The 24,062-nt window shown below is 39.2% G+C and overlaps 1 protein-coding gene across 12 annotated transcripts in view; it reads right to left on the reverse strand.

The window, feature by feature from the left end:
• STMND1 (stathmin domain containing 1) overlaps positions 1-24,062 on the reverse strand; it is a 382,758-nt gene that overhangs the window by 300,164 nt on the left and 58,532 nt on the right. The window contains exon 4 of one of the 12 annotated variants that reach the window (XM_035297403.3): positions 10,578-10,633. The exons of the other annotated variants lie outside the window; for them this stretch is intronic. Within the exon in view, the coding sequence (XP_035153294.1) occupies positions 10,578-10,583 (6 nt within the window). The 5' untranslated portion in view covers positions 10,584-10,633. The remainder of the gene's footprint in view (positions 1-10,577; positions 10,634-24,062) is intronic. 12 annotated transcript variants of the gene reach the window in all.

A 24,062-nucleotide genomic window follows, 5' to 3' on the forward strand; every position in this document is an offset into this window, starting at 1 on the left:
CTTGGCTCACTATAACTTCTGCCTCCCAGGTTCAAGCTATTCTCCTGCCTCAGCTTCTCAAGTATCTGGGATTACAGGTGTCTACCACCATGCCCAGCTAATTTTTGCATTTTTAGTAGAGACAGGGTTTCACCATGTTGGCCAGGCTGGTCTTAAACTTCTGACCTCAAGTAATCCACCTGCCTCAGCCTCTCAAAGGGCTCGGATTACAGGCGTGATCCCAGACTGGCTGGGCTGGCAAAGGATGCTAACAGTGATAAGATTTCTCCATTCCACTTAAAGTGATAAAATATTGATCCCTAGTCAACTGTAAAAATCTACGTATGTTTATTGCATTCTCTAGAGCAATCACGAAAAAGACTATACAAAGGGATATAGCCAAACATACAATAAGAAATCACAATGAAATACTAAAACATGTTTAAATAATCCCAAAGAAGGCAGAGAAGTGGGAGCAGAAGGAGGAAAACAGAGAAATAAAACAGAAAAATAAAATGTTGACCTAAATTCAAGTACATCAATAGTTATCTTAAATGTAAATGGTCTAAACATGCCAATTGAAAGACAGAGACTGTTAGCTTAAAAAACAAAACACCATAACCGAACTATATGATGTCTGCAAGAAACTCATTTCAAATATAATAAGAAAATCAACAAGGGGGAGTTGGAGAAAAGGCATCAGAGTAAAATTGGAAATAGAAAATAAAAAGACAGTTTGGAATATCATAGGCAAATATCACCTATAATTTTTTTCATATATCTGGGTTATAAAAATAAAAATCGACTAGTACTTTCATGAGAGAATTTTTTTAATATAAAACTGAAGACATCTTTCAAACATCACTTCTGTTTGTTTCCCTAAAACTTGACTGACCTGAGGCAAGTCATTTCTCCTTTCCGAACTTCCTTTTTCTCATATATAAAGCGAGGGGGAGGGACTACCCCCATTCACCCCACTTTTCTTCCAACATGATTAATCTTTATCTAAGGTTTCTTCCAGCTCTGCGTTTTTTTTTTCCTATGCTTCCATTTTTCAGCTATTTTTTTTCCTTTTTTCAAATCAGAAAAAAAATAGCTGAAAAATAGCTGTATTGGAGCCAAATTATCTTTCCATTGTTCTATTTAACTTGCAAAGAAAGTATTAAAGATAAAACAGGTGGCAACCTGACTCACTGTCACTCAATCAAAGGCTGTGGTCTGGAAATCCCTCAGACACACACATCTTGAAACAAAAGCAAAAACCAATATGGAAAAAACAGAAGTAGAACAAGTTCCAACTGAACATCTTGCTTTATTTTCTCCAGTCAGGTAGACACAGGTTTAGGCAATATACATAGCCAAATATTATTTATGTGTACTGAAAACATGGATCACTGCATTTGGAAAGTTAGTTGTTACACACAAAACCTAACAAATTGTTCAGTCTTTAATGATGTGAGAACAAACAGAATAAATTAAAAGCTAACCACATTTTTCTCAGCCTCCTGATGGGTGTTGTCCAAACAGCTTGAACAATTGCAAAATATTATTCAGGTAATTTGCAGGCATTCTGTTGTGATCATTTTAACTTGAGAAAAGTGTCTTGAACACTTATTGCATCATTCTAGCTCTAGACCCTTTGGACAACACAAAAATGTAAAAGATATGGTCTCTGTTTTCCAGATAGTGTGAAAACTTCTTACTGGACTTACTATAAATTCCAGGAAGGCAGAAAATGTGGATGTTTTGCTTATCACCATTTAACCAGTCCCTGGCATAGTGTTGTATGGGTGTGGTCGAGATTAGTTACTGGACGATAAGAGAAACTGATTACAGAGCTAATCTTATTTAGGTCCTTACTGAGAGGATGGAGCTCCATACAAAAATGGAATTATATGTATATACACTATAAATATACACATACATTTGTACATTCACACACAGTTTGTTAGTTTTTATAGGTGTGCATATAGTTAACAAGCAGATTTTTATTTATGTATTTATTTTTAACTTATGTAAACCCCAAAACACAATATGATTGCTGAAAATTTTCAGGTTCACAGCTGGTTTTCTGAGAGTCCAGTTGAGTGGCACTTCTAAAACTTGAATGCCTACACCAGCCACCTGGGGGATCTTGTGAAAATGCAGATACTAATTCAGAGGATCTGGGGCAGGGCCTGACATTCATATTTCTTACAAACTTCTGTTGATCATGGTCCATGGACCACATGTTGAGTGTCAGGTGCCAGATGGAAGTTGTGTCCAGGTCCAAGTAGAAGGAGCTGCAATAACTGCCATGTGAGACTTGACAGGGTAATAAACACAGAATTTTAAACTGGGTTGACTACAGAGATTATTTTGGAGAAGGGGATCCTTAGACATAAGAGATTAGAAGCACCTTCCTCAATCTCTACAGCTAGCTGTGGTTTTGTTCCCACTGGGACTGGGCCTTGGGGCTCCTTTTTAAAACCTCCTTTTCCTTCCACAAATTGATTGTCTAATTTGGTTAAAAAATGAAGTTTAAGAGCAGCCACTGGTATATCCATGGATGTGAAAAAGGACATTCCCAGCAAAGAGAAGGCTGTGTTCTAGGCTGTGGACTCTGTATGAATGAGTTTTGAGTCTTTGTTTGTTTGTTTGTTTGTTTGTTTGTTTTTAGGTCAATGATTTATTCAGAGTAAATAGAGATTAAGAAGTCAAGTTCTGGGTCTTTGTTTAGCAGAACTGAGTTACCTTTTTTCTTGGAATCTCTTGCCCAGATGGCCTATGTCTGGTTCCTGCAATAGAAGGAGGAGGAAGAAGAGGAATTTGGGAAATGAGAACTAGTGCCCAGAGATTTCCAAAAACATATTCCTGGAAGCCTGAATCAGGATATTTTTTTTTCCTTATGACAGCTGTTTGATGATTGTGAGTGATTTCGGGCAGACCAGTTCCATTTCCATCATCCCAGGCCCTGAAACTGAATTTCTAGGATCATCTGGACTCTTCGTCTTCCTTAACCCTGACTTGGAAACTGTCTGAGTCTAACCATTCTAACAACAGTGTGTAATGTTACTTCCTAAATAACCCCTGAAAGAGTATTTTGACCTGGTTCTCTATGAGACTGGTCCATGTTGATGAGAATGAACGTATATGCAGAAGAGAGGATTGTCACTGAAAATCTAAATAAATTCATTTTCTAACTTGCCTGGAAGTCACCAGCATTTTTTATTCATTTGGAGATTGTTTTCAAGGGGAAATTCTCATGCTAACCAAGTCTAAGGACACCTACAGAATCTGAACTTTCAATCTGCAGCATGTCCATTATCATCAGATGATAAGCTGTATGTGCTGGTGCATTGTGGTGGGGGTGCACGGACAGGAAATATTAATAACAGTTTATGCTGTGAGCTCAAGGAAATCGCTGGTCTAGCATCATCACTAAATACTGGAGGGTCTTAGGAGTGAGGATCACTGACTTTCTCTTCAGTGAATGGAAATCTTACAGTAAGTTAGCATGAACATCTTTGAGCCATTCCCTTCACAGAAACTGACTGCTTTTCAAGGGACTTTCTCTCTGTAAATATTACGCTTCTTCCCACACCCCAATGCCACCAGCCCTTCAACTGAAAGAAAAAAGCAAAGGCAGGAAGATAAGTGTGAATCTTGAAGGTATGATGGAGGGAAAGCACATAAACTGGGAGCAAACACGCATGCATCTGAGTTGCTGCTGTGTCAGTAACCAGCTGTGTGAGCCTCAGCAAGTTGCTTAACATCTCGTATATTTCCATCTCTGGTTATACAATAAGGGAGTTGAACAAGAGGATTTCAACCTACTTTTTTTCAGCCTTAAATATCTAGGAGTCTACTTAGCTTCCTTCTTGAGCTCGTAAACCCATCCATGAGATTCTTACTTATGAAACAAAAACTCATGAATGAGAATAGTGTCCTATTATCATACGACATTGGAATTCACTTTTTTTAAAAAAATCAAGATTACATGGGTGACTAGAAAGCATATTAAATCCTCACTAAAGTCAAGAGGAGATCACTGCTCAGCACATTAATTTTAAACTAATCAACTCAGCAGTTTGTGGTTGGTGGTTGATCTCCAAGTCGTTTTCCATCCACTAATGCATTCTTCTCTCTTCCTTATCCTCATCTTCATTTGAGATCACTTTAGCTGACACTCACCACCACCACCACCACCATTCCTGACTCCAGGCCACGGGTCTCTAACATAGAGACACAAACCCCATCCTTTAAAAACAAAACATTGATTCTCACAGGAAGTACATCTTGCTTTGTTTTAATAAAAATAGTCTTACAGCACTTCACACACACACAAACCACACATGGAAAAAATGTGTCATTTGTACCTTTGCCTGGAGGAAAATGTTGAGATTGTACCTTGGTTAATAAAAATGGAATCACCATTCACTCTCTAAATTATTTTTCTCAGCAGGTGGGAGAGGCACAGAGTTGAGTACTCAGAGAGTCAGAAGAAATTCGATCTGAAGTGACTTGGCATTTTGGTGCACCCAGACTGGAGTGCTGGGAGTCAGATTTCAGGAAATAGAGAGGAGGAATTTGAACTGCATGGAAGTGATTACAATAGAGATAATGGATAATTACATCAGAACTAACTCAAGCCTGCCAGGAGGCTCAGTCACTCTTCATTAATAATGGTGATGCTGGCAACAAATGAAATACATGAGTGAGAGGCCTTGACTGAGCGTTGCTTCAGTTTGCATTCTGCCAACAAGTTTGCATGTGGCAAACTGTAACTTTACTACTCAGAGTCATAAAAGAGCTGGGCACCATTCCCAGAACATTGCTAACTTTTCTTCTTTCTTCTGTGGTCCACATATTATAATTGTATGATTTTTTTTCCAAAGCCATTTCAACTCTGGAAATGGAGGGACTATGCAGTGCACATGTTATCCACATTTAGAACTAGTTCTCTCCTGATGAGTTTTGCACTGACATTTAGCTCCTGTGGGAACAGTGCTGGTTTAAAAGGTACATAGGATGACTTGCCTCAGTCACAGATGAAATGATACTAGCACTGCAACTGGATTGAAGCCCATTTAAACTTCACGAGGATTTGATTAGCTAAAGATGTCTTTGTAAATCCTGGACCACAACCCAGCCCCGTCTTACTCTTGGCAGGTGATCTTAGTGGATGTTAGGTATCAGCCAACTCAGCTTCCTTTCTGTTCACCCCCAAAGCTCTGGGGATTAACCTCATTTTTGCCTGCCTTCCTCCGTCTCAGAGAATAAAGCATCCCTCCTCTCCACTAAGCCACACCCACCATTTATGTCCTGAATCCCGTCTCTTCTTTCTTGAGTTTGCAATGTGATCCATGCATGCACTTGTGGGAGTTCACAAACAAAATTACAGGATCTTTTTCCCTAGTTTTCTCCATTCCACACTTTCTGTCCCCCAAGTGTCCCTTTGCCTAGTTCTTCAGGCCAGAAAGATGGTTATTATCTGAATTGTAGCGGTCTGCATTTTGGACTCACTTTCCCAGCTCTGTGGTTAAAGTCACCTGTAGGGCAAAGCCATGAAGAAAGAAGAAAAGGCACATGGGAAATTCATTCCCTTGCAGGTCACTTCACCACATTTCAGCTTCCCTCCACGATTTGCCTGATTTGACCTAATTTTCAGACTTCTTTCCTGCAACATTTCCTCTCTGACTGAGGCAGATCATTATCATTTAACCTATCCTCTGGGTCTCTCCTCCTGGCCTTCAAGCAAGACTCTCAGCCCTTTCTAAGACATCCTTGTCTCCACCCTGCCTCCTTAGCCACATCCCACCCTGCTCTCTTCTTCCTTTTCCTTTCCAAGCTCCTTGGAAATGTACTTTCCACATGAACTTAGACTTTGTTTCTGGCATAACAGGGCAAATCCGCCACAGGTGACCTCTCCCACTGATTATAACTAAAAACTCTGGGCAAAATACAAAAACAAGTTCCCCAAGAACCCTGAAAATTAAGCCAAAGCAGGCAGATTGCGGAAGGAGATTGAAACTTGGAGAGGGGACCTGTGAAAGAATGAATTTCCCAAGTGTGTTTTTATCCTTTTCTCGGTTCTTTTCCCTGAGGGCAGCCCCAAACACAGAGCTGGGGAGGATCAGCTGGGCCGACTGCTAAAACTTTCTGGATGGAAGATTTGGGAAAAGGGGTCCTGTGGGTCAGAGTGTGGAGAGGAGAAAATTAGAGAAGGGGATCTCATAACCCTGTTTATAAACCCACAGAAGAGCATGCATGGATCAGACACAAACCATCACAGCAAAGGCTGTGAGAGCTCTGATATTAAAAGACAGCCCAATCACAGATTAACTTTGGAGTGGCATGTGCATGGGAAATACTCAAAGCAGCATACCAAAGGCTTTAAAAACTAAACAGAGATTAGAACCATCGCCCACAGGAAGCTAAACCGAACTTTCCTTCTGAATCTGATCAGGTTGCCTGATATCAAACAAATAACATGTCAACATTTTCCATTGTTTAATAACAATAGCACAACATATAATACTCACAATGTCCAAAGATACAATCCAAAATTGTGGAAACATACATAGAACTGAAAAAATGTGACCAACTCTCAAAGGAAAAGCAGCAACATATGACACCCTGAGATGCCCCAGGTGTTGAGAGTCTGAAGGAAAGATTTGCAAACAGCTATTATAACTATGATCTATGAGGCTAAGGTGATAATGCCTGCAATGAAAAGAGAGACATCCTCTGTAGAGGAATAGAAATTATAAAATAAACCAATTCAAAGTTGCAGAACTGAAAAATACATTATCTGAAGCCTTAAAAATCACTAGATAAATTCAACAACAGAGTAGAAATGACAGGAAAAAAAAGTCTATGAACTTGAAGATAGATCAATTAAAAATTATCCAGTCTAAAGAACAGAGAGGCCAGGCATGGTGGCTCATGCCTTTAATCCCAGCACTTTGGGAGGTTGAGTTGGGCAGATCACCTGAGGTTAGGAGTTTGAGACCAGCCTGGCCAACATGGTGAAACCTTGTCTCTACTAAAATATAAAAAAATAAAAATAAATAAAAAATTAGCTGGTCATGGTGGGGGGCACCTGCAATCCCAGCTAATCAGGAGGCTGAGGCAGGCGAAATCACTTGAACCTGGAAGGCAGAGGTTGCAGTGAGCCAAAATCACTCCACTGCACTCCAGCTTTGGCAATAGAACAAGACGCTGTCTCCAAAACACAAAAAAAGAGGGGAAAAAATAAAGTAAAAATAGAACCTTAGGGACCCGCAGAACAATATCAAAAGGCCTAACATATATGTCATTGGAATTTCAGAAAGAAAATAAAACAGACTGGGGTCGAAAACTTCCACTATTAGAGAAGGACAAAAATTTATAGATTAAAGCAGCTCGATGAACCCCAAAGAGAATAAACACAAAGAAAACCACACCAGACACACCATAATCAAACTGCTGAAAACCAAAGATTAAAAACAAAAACCATCTTGAAAGCTGCTAGAAATAAATGACACATTACATACAGCGGAACAATGATTCTGCTGTGAATATGTCAGCAGAAGCCTCAGCAGCTAGAAGACAGTGAATCAATGTCTAAAGTGATGAAAGACCAAGAACGAGGCAGGCCTTTTATATTTGAGAGAGATTAGAGTGCAGGCTGATTACTAAATGTGGGCTCAGGTCCAGAAAATGGCACAGAAATCTAGAGATTATAACTGCAATGAGGCTCAGAAACAAGAAAAGACCTGGTTAACAATCAAGGCTTGACCTGAATGTCAGATCTATCTAAGACACGTACGCACACATGCGCGCGCGCGCACACTCTCTCTCTCTCTCTCTCTCTCTCTCTCTCTCTCTCTCTCTCTCTCTCTCTCTCTCTCTCTCTCCATACAGGGCCCAAGTGACTATCATGAAGCTGAAGGTAGAGGTCAAATGGCCACAGCTGAATGAGAGAGGTCCCCTGGGGCCGTCAGATGGCTAGCCATTGGTTCTTTTCTGTACGTGTCCAAATGTCTCAACTTTGTCTACACAGTTCTCTCTGCCTTTATCTCCAACTGTCTCAACTGAACAGGACTAATTCCTACTAGTCCTGGGTGACCTAGTTCACATGTAGCCTCATCTAATCTGCAACAAAAACTTACTGGATACCAGCTACGTAGCAGGAGCTGAACTTCTCCGTAAAGCCTTCCCAGATCTTCCTACTGAAAGCAATTTCTCTCCTCTGAGTTTTCAGATTAACTCATTGAACTCGTTTTACACTTCTTATTAGAGTTGGCCATACATGTTATACTCTGTATGATTTGAAGATAAAGGCTGTGTGTTACTTATCTTTGTGTTACCAATGCAGTCTATCATAGTAACTTAAATGTACTAGTTGTTAATATTTTTAATAAACCAAATGAAGGATAGCTGTTTTCCTCCTAATCCAATTAGAACACTACCTGTCATTAAGTGTAGTATAAATTGCTTATACATTTTTTTAAAATAACCTGATAAAACAATTGTCTTTACTATAATTAGCAAATGATACAAAAATTAGGAGACAAAAAGAGAACATTGATATTTCTTAGGATTATTTTTTTCTTAATTCCTTGGCCTTTCCTCATGCTTACAAGAATCAGAGAATACAAACAGACACTGTATTCTCTAGACAGGGCTGGAAGAGAACTTAAAAGATCAAGCTCTTATTTTACACAGTAGAAAACTGAGAGGTTAAGAGGGTGCCCCAAATCTTATGTTAATTGAACTAGACTAAAATCCCAGACTTCCCAACTCTCCATCTATGGCTCAGGCTTTCTTTAATTCAGTACTACAAGGTCTAGATGTAATGCAAGAACAGAAGAACAGAGTCTGGTCGAGTGAGCCTGGATGGTTGGCTAGCATCACTGAAGAGGCTGGTCATCTCCTCCCGCAAGGATAGAGAGCTGTTGTGAAGATCACCTCACCATTCAGCAAGCTCTTCCTGTGTGTCGATGGTGGAATACGACAGCCACTCCTGCCTCACCAGTTGGTTACCCATCACTTGAACGACCAGAGACTTCAGAAGGAGCCAGTGATGAAACAACGGGAAGAGCACAGTTGGAAATAAAAGCAATGCATCTGATTTCATTTCTATCAAAACCACGTTGAGGACACTGCAAAACCCCTTATTGCTTTCAGTGCCTCAGTGTCCCCATTTGTGAAAATAATATCGAAGATGCCAGTGACTCTGAAAACAGAAATGAAATTCACGTCAACTGGCCACCAAGTCAAACAGGTTTTGGATGCAAATAGAAACAAAAAGCTGGGGAAAGTATGAAGAGGTTTAAGTATAAAAGAAAAACAAAACGAAAAAGATAATTCTTTTAAGAAGTTGATTTTTTTCCTTAGTCATTCCCAAAGTAAGAGGGCCAGGGTGATACTGCCAATGCTTAACTCCAAAATAGATAAAAGGTTAAAAAAAAAAAAGAAGGCAGCTTTATTGGGGGAAAAAGTCCTGAAATAACCCATCACTGATGTTCAAAAGTCACAAGGTCATCATTCATCTTTATAAAAAGAGACATGGAACAAAGACAAACAAGGTAAAGGGCTTACTTTTTACATAATGCCAGGACAGGTAAAAGAAATAGCTATACTTCCTCAGGCCTTGAGCATGACAGAAAAATTTAAAGCTTTAGGAAATATCCTATGAAATGCTATATTTCTGGTTTCAACAAATGCTTGGAGACATCATGAAAGTCCTTTTGATATGGACAGAAAGTTTTGTTCATCATTTCTTTTAAATTCTTAAAAATATATATATATATATTTTCTAAATCCTACAGTCTAGTCTCTGTGTTGACCTAAGATCAGAGGCGAGCAAACCACAACTTTAGAGGCTGACATCTAATTGTATTACCCTAGACTGTAACGCTTATTAACTTCAACCCAGACCAATACATTACTCTAACAAGAGTTAACATCACCAATTCCACAAGCCCACCATTTGGCACTTCAATATAATTGCCTTTGTAGTGTTCTTTTGAATCTGCCTGTGCACACACACAGACACACATTCTTACAAACATGGAGTGGAAGGAAAAACGTCTGTGTTCATCTAGCGAAAACTTTACAAAGACATACCACACATTGCAGAGATAAATGCGTAAGAAATCAGGGTCATAGACTAGTCGATAGCAAGAATAACATTTCCTCAAAAGCTCCTGTTTATCTAAAAATATACATAAATTTGAAGTTGTATACCATTTTATATATATATAGGTTTCTTTTAATATTAAAATAATATTTTCCCCAAAATATCCTAATAGGATAGCATCCTCCAGTATAGTAAAACATAGAAAGAAAATCGACAACACTGTTAGTCTAGAATTTTGCTATTTTAAGGAAAAATTGTTTTGTTTTCTCTTTTGAATTATTCACATCTCCATACCAGTTACACACTGCATTTTGTATAAGTGTAATGCTAAGAAATCTTATAATTTTTTATTAAAAGCCCAGAAAAGTTCATATAAAATAGTTTTAATTATTTTCCTGATGCAACCAAGATTTTCTGGAATAATTCCAATTTCATTCTTTCCAGTAAATATGAATATCTATTGCATTTGTAGTAATTGTCCAATACATACGGTCATGTCTGTTGTAGAAAGCAGTTCCCCGCAGCATTAGATGTAATGGTGAACAACTGAAAACAAGTGAAATGCCCCTCAGCAGGGGAATCGTTTGAGAAATTTTGATACATTTATATAATGTAACACAAAGCAGAATCAGTTAGATCTCTATGTACTGAAAAAATATCAAGTAGAACAGATGTTTAGTACACTGTAATTTGTGTCACACTTATAAAAACTCTACCATACATTTTGTATAGGGTTGGAAAATTTCTGGCAATATAGGCCAGAAACAAACAAACCAACTGCCTCTGGGGTTAGAGTAGAGGGTTAAGGAGAGATGGGGACTTTTACTTGTCACTCATATTCTAATTCCTAGTATCTACCCCACTTTGATGAATTAAACTCTTTCCTTAATTCTTCCAATCCTCATTGCTTTCCACCCAGTTTGAGATCCCATATTGTCATAACTCATACAGTCCTGGCCATAAGATATGAGCTTTTGTGAGATTGAAATGAGATGTTTGAGGAAAAAAAGTAAATGTCACAGAACTTCACCAGCTATGGGGTTGACTGCTGAGGGTTGCAGCCAACAGGTCAATAGTAGCATTAAGATGGTTGAAGTATTCCAGTCACCCAAAATACCAAGAAAGTCCTAAATAGCAGTGGGCATAGTCACTGCCAGGTGGAAGTGACACAGGAAATCCAGCATATGGGAGCATCGTCATTTCAAGAAGTCCAATGCTTTCCTTGGTTAGTTTGCAGCCTTACCCGGTATGTATTTTCCCTTCTTCCTTTAACAGAATCCAAATCGTGTTTGGGTCTACAAAATGCCCAGGTAAAAATACTTCCTTAGATGCTCTTGATTTTAGAGGTGGCCACATTACTTAGTATTGGCCAGCAGGATGAAAGCAAAGGCTTTTTGGGTGATACTTTCTGAAAATTATTCTTTCTTAATGAAATAAAAATGGACAGCATTAGCTAGCTTGTGCCCTTTTCCCTTTGCATGTTAACCTGCCGGGAAATAGATGTGAGGCCTGGGAGTAGACAAGTCACCTTGTAACCATAAAGATGAAAATCACACAATGAGATGGCCGAACAAGAAACCAAGAAAACCCAGGTCCTTCAGGAACTCTTCTGAAGTCACAGACAGATGCTCTCTCTGGAGCTCCTGTTATATGAGAAAAATGGCCTTCTGCTTGGCTAAGCTGGAATAACCAGGCTTCTATGGACAAAGGTAATCCTAACCAATTCTGAATGCCAGCCATAGTTTGGGATACAGGAAATGAGGAGCTGTCAAGATTCTGGAGGGGTAATGAGGGCTCTAGACAAGAGAGCTATAGTCCTGTAGAGTGGAAGAGTTTGGAAAATGATCAAGGAAACTCCTGCCAGCGCCAGGCAATGACCTGGGTGAACAGAGGGACTGCACGTTGGCCTGTGCTCAGGTGCCCAGGATTGGTCTGGTTGTACAGAAGGCTCATGCAGGAAACAAACATTAGGGTGACTTCTGGCCATGCTATAAAAATGTGATAGGAAGGACATTCCAAACTCTTCCCAAGATCACCCACGTTTAGGTCAAGGGCTCTGCTACGTCATGTTGAAGAAATCTGTGCACCATCTCCCTTGCTTTCTCTACCAAGGCTCTAATCTGAGTTTCAGGCCTCATTTGTATGCAGCTGCCCATGGGTGTCAGTAGTTGTTTGACTTAGCAGAGCCAACAGTCCCAGGTTGGGAGTGGAGAGAAAAAAGGAAGAGCTGCGTTCTAGTCAACGTGCTCCTACAAGGACCTGCCCTCTCCTGCTCACTTTTTAAAAAGGATCCATAGTCAAGGAAAGGTGAGTGAAAAGGATAAACCAGTGTTAACTGAAAGAATTTCCTTTTTATTTTTTTAAAACATACTCAGAAGAATGCATTATCTGTTAGTAAGTAGTGTAAGTAATTATCTTTCGCGTGGAACCAGTATATTTTCGGCAATCCCACTGAAATGGCGTAAACAACATTTCCTGTGTCAAAAGCAGAGATCCAAGTCTGTTTTAGAATGGTCCTAATCTCCATCTCTTATAATTTCCACCAATAACTTGTCTTTTTATATATGCTGGCATCTGTGTGAAAGACAGCATCCCACATTGACCAAGTCTCCATCTGGTGACAGACGGGGGAACAGGAACGTAGACTGTCACTTTATGCAGATGGATTTCTATTAATACAAACAAGTGACCCTAAAAGAGAAATTGGCTAGCTCCAGCATAACTTTAAGAAGATTGTTCTGAATTTCCTGAAAACAGGTTATTTCTAAATACATGGTGTTGCCTTTCAAACACAGATCAGGCATTTTGTCCTTCTCAGAGCTGGTTTTTTCCTAGTGGGTTTGCTGTTCTGAGCCTGTGTGTTTGGAGAGGAATGGGCAGGAGGAGAGGCAAGGAAGTGGTTGCCAGGAGGGCAAGAGGTGTCATGTGGGAAGAGCTCCAAGTTTTCCTGGTCTGTTCCAGGACCCATGTGTAATGAATCCTGGAGAGTGCAGAGCATGGTGGGGGAGTGAGGAGAATAGAGGGGAAAGGAAGTGGTTTAATCCACCGTGGCTCCTGGCCTCTTGTTTCTTACATCACCCTGAGCATACGTAGCTTTTCAATATCCTCGAGTACTTCCATCAGGTAAATGTACATTCTGAACTTATATACGTGATCCCTTAAAGGATCACTAGAAAGGCTTTAGCTGGCTACGGCCTCATCCTCAGTGGCCAGCCATGACCAGGAGGGCTCCACCTGGGCTATGGAGAGACTCAACAGAGGGACGATTTTGAATCATGAATAACCCAGCAGCCCCTCAGTAGAGATGGAGCCATGGTGCATCCATGAAACAAAATCATTTGCCATGATTCAAGAGCACAATTTGTAACAGTGTTTTTAAACTCCAGTGATTTCAGCACTACTTCAGGTTTTTTGCCCTGTTGATGTCCAGCTCTACTATTATATGCTGAGTATTTTTCTTTAAGTAAAAAAAAAATTTTTTGAGGTGGAGTCTCACTCAGTTGCCCAGGCTGAAGTGCAGTGGTGTGATCTCAGCTCCACCTCCGGGTTGAAGCAATTCTCCTGCCTCAGACTCCCGAGTAGGTGGGACTACAGACGTGTGCCGCCATGCCTGGCTAATTTTTGTATTTTCAGTAGAGATGGGGATTTCAGCATGTCGGCCAGGCTGGTCTCAAACTCCTGACCTCATGATCTGCCTGCCTCACCCTCCCAAAGTGCTGGGATTACAGACATGAGCCACCGCGCCCGGCTGGACTTGGTTTTTAAACAATAGAGTCCCACATTATCCTTGTCCTAAGTAATGATATATGTATGCCGCCATGAGTTTGAGATGCTAACTGTATTTTTTAATACACATTAACATAAGTAGATAACTACCAAAATTAAAAATGTTTAAGTGTTAGCTAAGATTGTCCTGAGTATCCCCAGTGGTACACTTCCCACCTTCTGGAGAAACTGGGCTTTAAAAGAGTATTTGGTATCTCTGGGGGAAAGGCTATGCTCTCATATGAAAAAAAGGAGGCTCAGAACGTAGTTTGATCAGTTTTGTGGAAATGATATCTGTGTGTGTGTGTGTGTGTGTATGTGTGTGTGTGTGTATGTGTATGTGTGTGTGTATGTGTGTGTGTGTGTGTGTGTGTGTGTGTGTATGTGTGACCTTGCTCCAGAAACTCCAGTCTGGTTTGATCATCTTAAACAATGGCCTCCCATAAACTTTGAGTCCAAACCCTTTTCCCTTATTTTAGAGTACATAAGCCCCTGCATCTGACCTCTTCAATTCTAACCAACTTTTCAGTGACTCCGATGCACATAAATATTAATAAAAGTTATGTACTTTTTTCCTTGTGAAAAAAATGCACATACCAGAAGTCACCTTTTTAAAGTATGAAATTGTTTTTAGTGTATTTACAGAGTTGCCCCACCATCAACAATACCTAATTTTCATCAACCCCAAAACAATCTCTGTCTCCCTTCTCAGAAATTCCCCATTCCTTCCTAAACCGAGCTCCTAGCAATCACTAATCTACTTTCTGTCTCTAGAATTTGCCTATTCTGGCATTTCACATAGATAAATCATACAACATATGACCTTTTGTGACTAGCTTCTTCGCTGCAGCACGTTTTCAAGGTCCATCTACATTGCAGCCTTTCAGTCTTTTTTGTTATAAAATAATACTTGATTACCTGATATACCATGTTTTGTTTATCTCTTCATCAGTTGATAGATATTTTTGCTATTCCACTTGTTGACTATTATAAATAATCCTGTTATGAACATTCATGTACAAGTTTTTACGTGGACGTATGCTTTCAATTTTCTTGGGTATATATCCAGGGGGGAATTGCTGAATCATATAATAACTCTGTGTTAAATGTAATGAACTTTGTTAAGTTAAGGAGTTTAAGAAACTCCATAACTGTGTTCCAAAGTCACTACACCATTTTACAATCCTACCAGCAAGCAGTGCATTCGGATTCCAATTTCTCCATAGTCTTTCCAACATCTGTTATTGTCATTTTGATTTTAGCCATCCTAGTGGATAGGAAGTGACATCTCACTGTGGTTTTGATTTACATTTCCCTGATAACTAATGAGTTCCTTTTCATATGTTTATTAGCCATTTGTATATTTTCTTGGGACAAATGTCTATTCAGATCCTTTGCTTATTTTTCAATTAGGTAATTTGTCTTTTTATTGTTGAGTTGTAAGAATTCTTTGTGTATTCTAGATTCACATCTCTTTTCAGATACATGATTTGCAAGTACTTTCTTCCATTTTGTGAGCTGTTTCTTCACTTTCTTGATAGTGTCCTCTAATGTGCAAACATTTTTAACTTTTATTAAGTCCAGTTATATTTTCTTTTGTTGCTTGTGGTTTGAGTGTCATATCTAAGAATTTATTGCCTAACAATGGTCATGAAGATTTATGCCTGTTTTCTTCATGCAATTTTAGAGTTTTAGCTCTTATAATTAGTTCTGTGATCCATTTTGAGTTAATTTTTGTACATTATTAGAAGCAGAGGTCCCACTACATTCTTTTCATGTGGCTCTTCAGTTATCTAAGCACCATAGTTAAAAAGATTGTCCTTTTTCCATTGAATGGTCCTGGGACCATTGTTGAAAATTAGTTGAACATACATGTAAGGATTTATAATTCTGTACCCTCAATTCTATCCCATTGATTTATAGATCCAGCATTCACTGTCTTGAATATGGTAGCTTTGTGGCAAGTCCTGACACTAGAAAGTGTGAGTTCTCTTCATTCTTTTTCAAGATGGTTTAGCTATTCTAGCTCGCTTGAATTTCTAGTTTCTGCCCCGCAAAAAGGCAGCTTGTATTCTGCAACAGATTACATTGAACCTGTAAATCAACTTGAGGGATATTACTATGTTCTATGAACATGGGGGGTCTTTTCATTTAGTGAAATCTCCTTTAATTTCTTTTACAATGCTTTATAGTTTTCAGTACATATGTCTCAACCTTCTTTTGTTAAATTTCTTCCTAAATATTTTATTCTTTTTGGTACAATTGTAAATGGATTCAGATTGAGTTTTTCTTTTTTATCCTTATCTACATTTCTAAATTATTTACAATAAATACATAATGCTCTTACAATCAGAAAGAATATGACAAATAACCATTTCAGCCTCATGAAGATTTGAGAATCCTAGACATGGATTTTCGGAGAATTTGTTTTGTTTTAATGTCTGAATTTGACTTCTAGTTTGATTCAGGCAATTCGTGAAGCCTCTAATGGAGCTTGAAAAGTTGGCCTCATTTTTCTCACTGCATGTTTAGCATATTGTAAAGATGTAAAGCACAAATTTATTACTTGGGACATCACAGATTTTAGGCATATTGTTTAACAAAAATGAAAGACGTTTTGTTGGAAGTAAGATCAATAAATGTTCACTTCAAAACCTTGAGTCTATAAAGCAAGTCAAAATAAAGCACTTCATGGTCCTGTAGAGTAGAGGGGAAGGGAATGAGGGTTTTCAATGAGAAGGAAAAAAATGCTTATTTGTATGATCCAAACTTTGAATGTAGTCAGCCCTGACAGAGAGATTAGCTGGATCAGCCACCTACACCTCTACCTCACTCCAGGCTGTTAACTTACCTTTACCTTGAAGTTTATTATGTTCTAGCTTTTAATCAGGTCTATTAGCTAAAGCACCAGGCTCACTGGAGATGTCCACTGGACACCTTGGCCCAAGACTTCCATTTACAGCTCAAACCTGTCCTTGACAGGTTATTTGATTGTTTATTTTAGATCCAACAGAACTTGTTTATGTTATTGACAGGGTTTGTTTGTTACTGGCTCTTAGCTGTGTTAGTGAATACAGGACCTGTTTGGTTGTTGTGGCAGCTCCAGATCATTCATAACCGATCTACAAGATCCCCTTGATCATAAAGATAGCCCCCTAGGGAAGGTTAACAATGCCATCTAAAATCACAGCTCCTGGCAAAAAAAATTACACACCAAAAAAATTCCACAAGGAGAACAAGTGCCCAGCTGCAAAGGTCTCCAGATGAGCTCTTGGCAAAATATTGATTTTATAACTTAGGGCTCTCAGCCCTTACCTAAAGAAAGTATACACTGAAATTCAAAATGCATATGATAGTTTATATACGTGTGTGTGTGTGTGTGTGTATGTAGTTTTCTGGCATCATTCATGTTTCCAGTAAGCCCATGTCATGGATTGAGAAAGAAATACGTGAGAATTCCCACTCAGAAAGTACTCATGAATATAAGCATTCTGTGGATTTTATTTTAGAAACAAATCTGTGGTCTCCAGTCTCAGAGAAACAAGAGAGGATAGTTCACAAAGCTATTAGAATCCTTCAAAAACTGCTAGCTTTTGAAACAAAAACCCGAGTCAAATGAATTCCTTCTCCCAAAATCCAGACTTCAAAAGTCTTATATGGTAACTTCCCTACCCAATTCTTTCACCATGTAAAGCACTGAAAAATTGGCTAGGAATGTGGTCAGCCCCATAGCATCTTTCAGAGTAGACAAGGCTTCCTGGGGATACCCGTCTTTACAAAACACATATAACTTATTTTCACAACCAGAACTTGAACAGAATTCGGCAGCCCTCCAAGGACTAGCAGAATTCACATTCCAGTAAGGCTAGGTTCACTTTCCAAGAAAACTGAGTCAAGGACCCAGGTAAGAAAGAGGTTAAAGTCTTCTACATGTCTTCTTGAGAAGGGGGAAAAGGCTATCACACAGCTGGAAAGAGAACTGCATAAAAGGGTCAAGGCTTTCACCGAGATTCTGCTCATGAAGTAGAATCTCGTGTGACAGCATTTTCATCAGTACTCTGCGGCAGACTGCTCATCTGCTCATCTCTCCCCCGGAAGCTTAACCCCAACCCTCAGCCAATCTCTTTCTCAGCGGTCACAGAACAGTAGCCTGCTCCTCATCTGATTCACCTGCCTTGCAAGCCTCTTCCTTCTCAGATGCACTGATAGGGCCCCAAATCTTCCCATCACCGCTGAGCTTGGCCGGGATAACTTAGACCTGACCAGCTTCAGGTTGGCACCCATAGTCATTTAAGGCCATGTCCTCAAAGAGAAACATTGCCTTTCTTTCTGACACTGGGAGTGTCTAAGAATGTATCTATAAAGTCATCTTTTCCTTAAACGAGGCAAAGGGGGAGAGCAAATGCAAACATTCTGACTGCGTGATGTTCCTCTGTACTTTAACATCGCCCATTTACAGAATGCTCAATGTTTCAGAAAATTCTTCCTTATCCCAATTTTTGGTTCCTCTTTATATTCTTCTCAAGCTTCAAGGCAGAGGAATTCTGTAGAAGCAAAGGCGCTGGCTGGGTTGATTTTTACTGTCATTAGAGGATCGGCTTGTGGAATATCAGTGAACAAGTTATCTTTCATTCAGATAGCAAGAAGGTACACCCCCTAATTCTTACCCAGCTTCCTGATGGGACCAGCCCAGTCCATCGGCACATATAAATCCCACGACTAAGAGGCGCACAGATTCCCTGAACGTTTGGAATCCCTTTGACAGTTTTCAGCATATGTTAGCTTACTGAACACTCAGAGGAACACTGAATGACAGGTTTGGCAATGGTTCTGTTAAGATTTCATCCACAAAAAAATAAGAACAAGAAGATTTATCCCTATCTGTCATTTTACCATGGGTGTCTGCATGAATCAATAAGGACAAAATGAGTATCAGGATGACTTGCCAAGGGTATTTTGAGTGAGTTTATTAGGAACTTTGCTTACATCTCTAACCAAGAAGCAATACTACTGACTATTATGTAATCTTCACTTTGAGTTTTTCTCTGTTCTTGAAACGGATTTTTTTTTTTTTTTGATACAGGATCTTCCTCTGTAACCCAGGTTAGACAGGAGAGCAGTGGCACAATCTCAACTCACTGCAACCTCCGCCTCCTGGGCTCAGGTGATCCTCCAACCTCAGGCCCACAAGTAGCTGGGACTACAGGTGCATACCACCATGCCTGGCTAATTTTTGCAGAAAGAGGGTTTTGCCGTGTTGTCCAGGCTGGACTTGAACTTCTGGGCTCAAGAGATCCTCCCACCTTGGCCTCACAAAGTGCTAGGATTACAGGTGTGAGCCACCATGCCCAGCCTTACAATAGATGTTTTAAGCTGGGTGGAAATACATTAGTTCCCCCCTTAAACCTACCCTGACCACAGTGTCAGGCACTTACTGATAACTTATAAAATGTTAATTGAGTGAATAAAAGATGAATGAATGAATGTGTGTGTGGAATACAAATGGAAAAATATTCATGGTATAATGCTAAGTAAAAATGTAGAATTTAAAATTATAGCTATGAGTTAATCATTCCACAAATGTATACATAGAACATCACAACGTATGCAATAAATATGTACAATGAAACAAGAAAATAAAATAAAATTATAGCTGTAATATTCCTGACAATGTATAAAAGTTAAATACACATAAGGGCAACCTTAAAACATAACATGGACAAATGAAAACAGCGATTTTGTTATGCAATCAGATCAAAAAATGTTTCATGTTATAATTAACATTCTTATTGCAACAAAATGATATTTTAAAAATGAATGAATCTGATCAAACATAAAACTACATATGGAGGATTATGAGATAAGAAAGCTAATAATATAACAAGAGATGATGAAAAGATTTAAAGTATGCTTTCAAGATAAAAACCTCAATCGACCTAACCAAAAATTGTAAATAAACTGAAATCCATCTTGACTGTCCTCTTTGGATAAGCAGACCATCCCATATTTTATTTTAATAAAAACTTTTAATAAGAAAAAAGAAAAATATAGGCAAGATTAGAAAGAATAAAAACACACTTTTATAAAACCGTGGGCCGGGTGTGGTGGCTCATGCTTGTAATCCCAGTACTTTGGGAGGCCAAGGCGGCAGATCATGAGGTCAAGAGATTGAGACCATCCTGGCCAACATGGTGAAATCCCATCTCTATTAAAAATACAAAAATTATCTGGGCCTGGTGGCTCACGCCTGTAGTCCCAGGTACTTGGGAGGCTGAGACAGGAGAACCGCTTGAACCTGGGAGGCAGTGAGCTGAGATCATGCCACTGCACTTCGGTCTGGCAACAGAGCAAGACTCTGTCTCAAAACAAACAAACAAACAAAAAACCAACTGTGGGATATAGATCTCAAGAGTAAGCATAAAGTTTAACTGTCAGGGCCAGCAATAATGGGAAAGGTGAAGATGCCTCTGGTGTGACTTCTGCAACAAGGGTAATAAAAGTATCAGACTTTCTTTCCTTTTTTTTTTTAAGTTCAGGGGTACAGGTACAAGTTTGTTACACAGACAAACTTGTGTCATGGGGTTTTGTCATACAGATTATTTCATCACCCAGGTATTAAGCCTAGTACCCATTAGTTACTGTTCCTGATCCTCTCCTTCCTCCTATTTTCCTCCCTCCAAAAGTCCCCAGTGTGTGTTTTTCTCCTCTATGTGTGCATGTGCTCTCATCATTCAGCTCCCACTTATATAAGAACATGTGATATTTGGTTTTCTCTTCTTGTATTAGTTTGCTAAGGATAATGGCCTCCAACTCCATCCACATCCCTGCAAAGAAAATGATCTAGTTCTTTTTTATGGCTGCATAGTATTCCATGGTGTAATGGAATACTACACAGTCATAAAAAGTATAAGTTCACATCATTTACAGGGACATGGATGAAGCTGGGAACCATCATTCCCAACAAACTAACATAGGAATAGAAAATCAAACATCGCCTATTCTCACTCATAAGTGGGAGTTGAACAGTGAGAACACACAGACACAGGAAGGGGAATATCACACACCAGGGCCTGTCGGGGATGGGGGAACTAGGGGAGGGATAGCATTAGGACAAATACTTAATGCAGATGACAGCTTGATGGGTGCAGCAAACCACCATGGCACATGTATACCTGTGTAACAAACTGCAGGTTCTGCACTTGTATCTCAAAACTTAAAGTATAATAATAAAAAAGTATTCCATGTTTCTTTAACCAGTCTATCATTGGTGGGCATTCAGATTGATCCCATGTCTTCGCTACTGTGAAGAGTGCTGCAATGAAAATATTATGTGCATGTGTCTTTATAATAGAATGATTTATGTTCCTTTGGGTATATACACAGTAATGGGATTGCTGAATCAAATGGTATTCCTGTCTCTAGGACTTCGAGGAATTGCCACACTGTCTTCCACAGTGGTTAAACTAATTTATACTCCCACAACAGTATATAAGCTTTCCTTTTTCTCTACAACCTTGCCAACATGTGTTATTTTTTAACTTTTTATTAATAGCCATTCTGATCAGTGTGAAATGGTATCTCATTGTGGTTTTGATTAGCATTTCTCTAATGATCAGTGATACTGAACTTTTTTTATGATTATTGGCTGCATATATGTCTTCTTTTGTGTCTGTTCATGTCCTTTGCCCACTTTTTAATAGGATTATTTTTTCTTGCAAATGTGTTTGTTTCTTATAGATGCTGGATATTAGACCTTTGTCAGTTTCATAGTTTGCAGAAATTTTCTTCCATATATATATAATTATGTATATACAATTGTGAATATATATATATACACACACACACATATATATGTGTGTGTGTGATGGTACTCATTAAACTGCAGGGTCATTAAATTAGGGACATCACACTGGGCAAAGTATATAGGGAATCTCTATATTATGCCTATATACACACACACACACACACACACATATATTTTGTGTGTGTGTGTGATGGAGTCTCACTCTGTCGCCCAGGCTGAAGTGTAGTCATGTGATCTCGGCTTACTGCAACCTCCACCTCCCAGGTTCAAGCAATTCTCCTGCCTCAGTCTCCCAAGTAGATGTGACTACAGGCATGTGCCACCACGCCTGTTTTTATGTTTTTAGTAGAGATGGGGTTTCACCATGTTAGCCAGGATGGTCTCAATCTCCTGACCTCATGATCTGCCCACCTGGGTCTCCCAAAGTGCTGGGACTACAGGCGTGAGCTACTGTGCCCAGCAGCCTGTATTTTTATATATATTTATCTTTTTTTGCTTTTACTGGAATTTTATTGAGATGACTGTAGATTCTCATGCAGTTAGTTGTTAAGGAATAATATAGAGACTCCTTGTATACTTTGCCTGGTTTTCCCCATTGGTAACACTGGCAAAACTGATGGCAAAACCGATATGATCTACTAATCTTATTGTGATTTCCCTAGTTGCACTTGTGTGTGTGTGTTTATTAAGTTCTATGTCATTTTATTGGTGGCCTCCAATTTTTACCAAATTATTTGCCCTAATTTTTTCTTCAGATGTAGTTCAAAAGTGCAATCCACTCCACATTAAAACTGGAACATTATGCATCTGCCCCAAATTAAATACTCATTGGTTTACTATTCTTCCTTTTAATGGTGTACAACAGTTTTCTTCTTAACATTATGAAAGGCAAAGTTTCTTGGACTTAAATGAGCATGAGTCATTGCTGGGTTAATCTGTTCCATCTGGGTATAGATTCCAGATTTTTCATGGTTTATTTTTCATTGAAAAAATATTTACAGTTGGTTACTGAGTCTTTTATAGTCTTTTAAGTAGTATCCTAGGAGCTTGGTGTACAGTGGGAAGTAACAAACATGATTGCTGCTCTTGGGAGACTTACAGTCTCCTAGACATACAAGATTGTAGCAATCATGTAGGTGAATGTAACCTTCTGACAGATTTGCAGAAAGAGTGGTTATGTTTCTTAGAAGTTCAATGCAATTTCTTCATTTGTCTTACCAAATAAACCTTCACTTCACCTCCATCTACCTAAGGAAATAGCATAATATATTACAAATGAACTTAAAAAAGAAATACTGAACTAATCTTCAGCTTCTGACACTCGAAGGGATCATGCAGCCAAGTATAAATAAAGCAATCCGAGCTATCATTTTGAGAGAAGAGTCTTCTAACGTTTTCTTGCCCTTTAGCCTATAAACAGCCAAGCTTGAAAGACCTAGTTCACAGAGCTTTTCAAAGTAGACAGAAGATCCTGTTTCTCCTATTTTTTTTCCAAACAGGCCAAAATTAATGGGAGGAAGTGTGGGGAAAAAAATCAGAAAACAAAACAAAAACAATGGAGTTTTCGCCACACACCCAACTATAGTGTGAGTAAAATTTGCTATCTAGCTAATGTGTGTTAACTCAACAAAAACTATATTCACCATAGGTGGTCTCCAAAATTAAAAGAGAAAAATTTTAGCCTCAGGTTGACATATTCAGAATCTCAGAATATAGGCCGGGCACAGTGGCTCATGCCTGTAATCCCAGGACTTTGGGGGGGTCAAGGTGGTCGAATCACTTGAGATTAGGAGTTTGAGATCAGCCAGGGCAACATAGTGAAACCTGTCTCTTCTAAAAATACAAAAATTAGCTGGGTGTCGGGGCACATGCCTGTAGTTTCAGCTACTTGGGAGGCTAAGGCAGGAGGATTGCTTGAACCCAGATGGTGGTGGTTGCAGTGAGCTGAGATTGCACCTCTGCACTCAGCGTGGGTGTCAGAGAAAGACTCAGTCTAAAAAAAAAAAAAGAATATATTTTGCAGCAGCTTACTCATTTGGGTCCACCTTTCCAAGAATCCTTTTTCTACCCAGGCTCCACTTATTTTGTGGTTGAAACAGCCAGTGTGTTTCACCTGTCCTTCTCCAGTCCAAAACTCTCATTCACCCTTTGGGCAAGGTTTTCAACCAAATTCTTCTTCAAGTGCTTGCATTGATTCAGAGCTCCTTCTTCAGTAAAATCTGGCTCTGCACAGATACCCTGCTATCTCTGTTTTTCTATGCTTTTGAAATGGATATTTTAAACTGGGTTGAAAGACATTAGTTCCCGCCTTAAACCTACCCTGCTGTGCACAAATAGGATAACCCCCATCTGGGCTAGTATACAAGTCAGGATACTAAATTTGTACAACAGAATGTCGGCTTTGCC

Source organism: Callithrix jacchus, chromosome 4 (assembly GCF_049354715.1).
Source record: "Callithrix jacchus isolate 240 chromosome 4, calJac240_pri, whole genome shotgun sequence".
Lineage (NCBI taxonomy): Eukaryota > Metazoa > Chordata > Mammalia > Primates > Cebidae > Callithrix > Callithrix jacchus.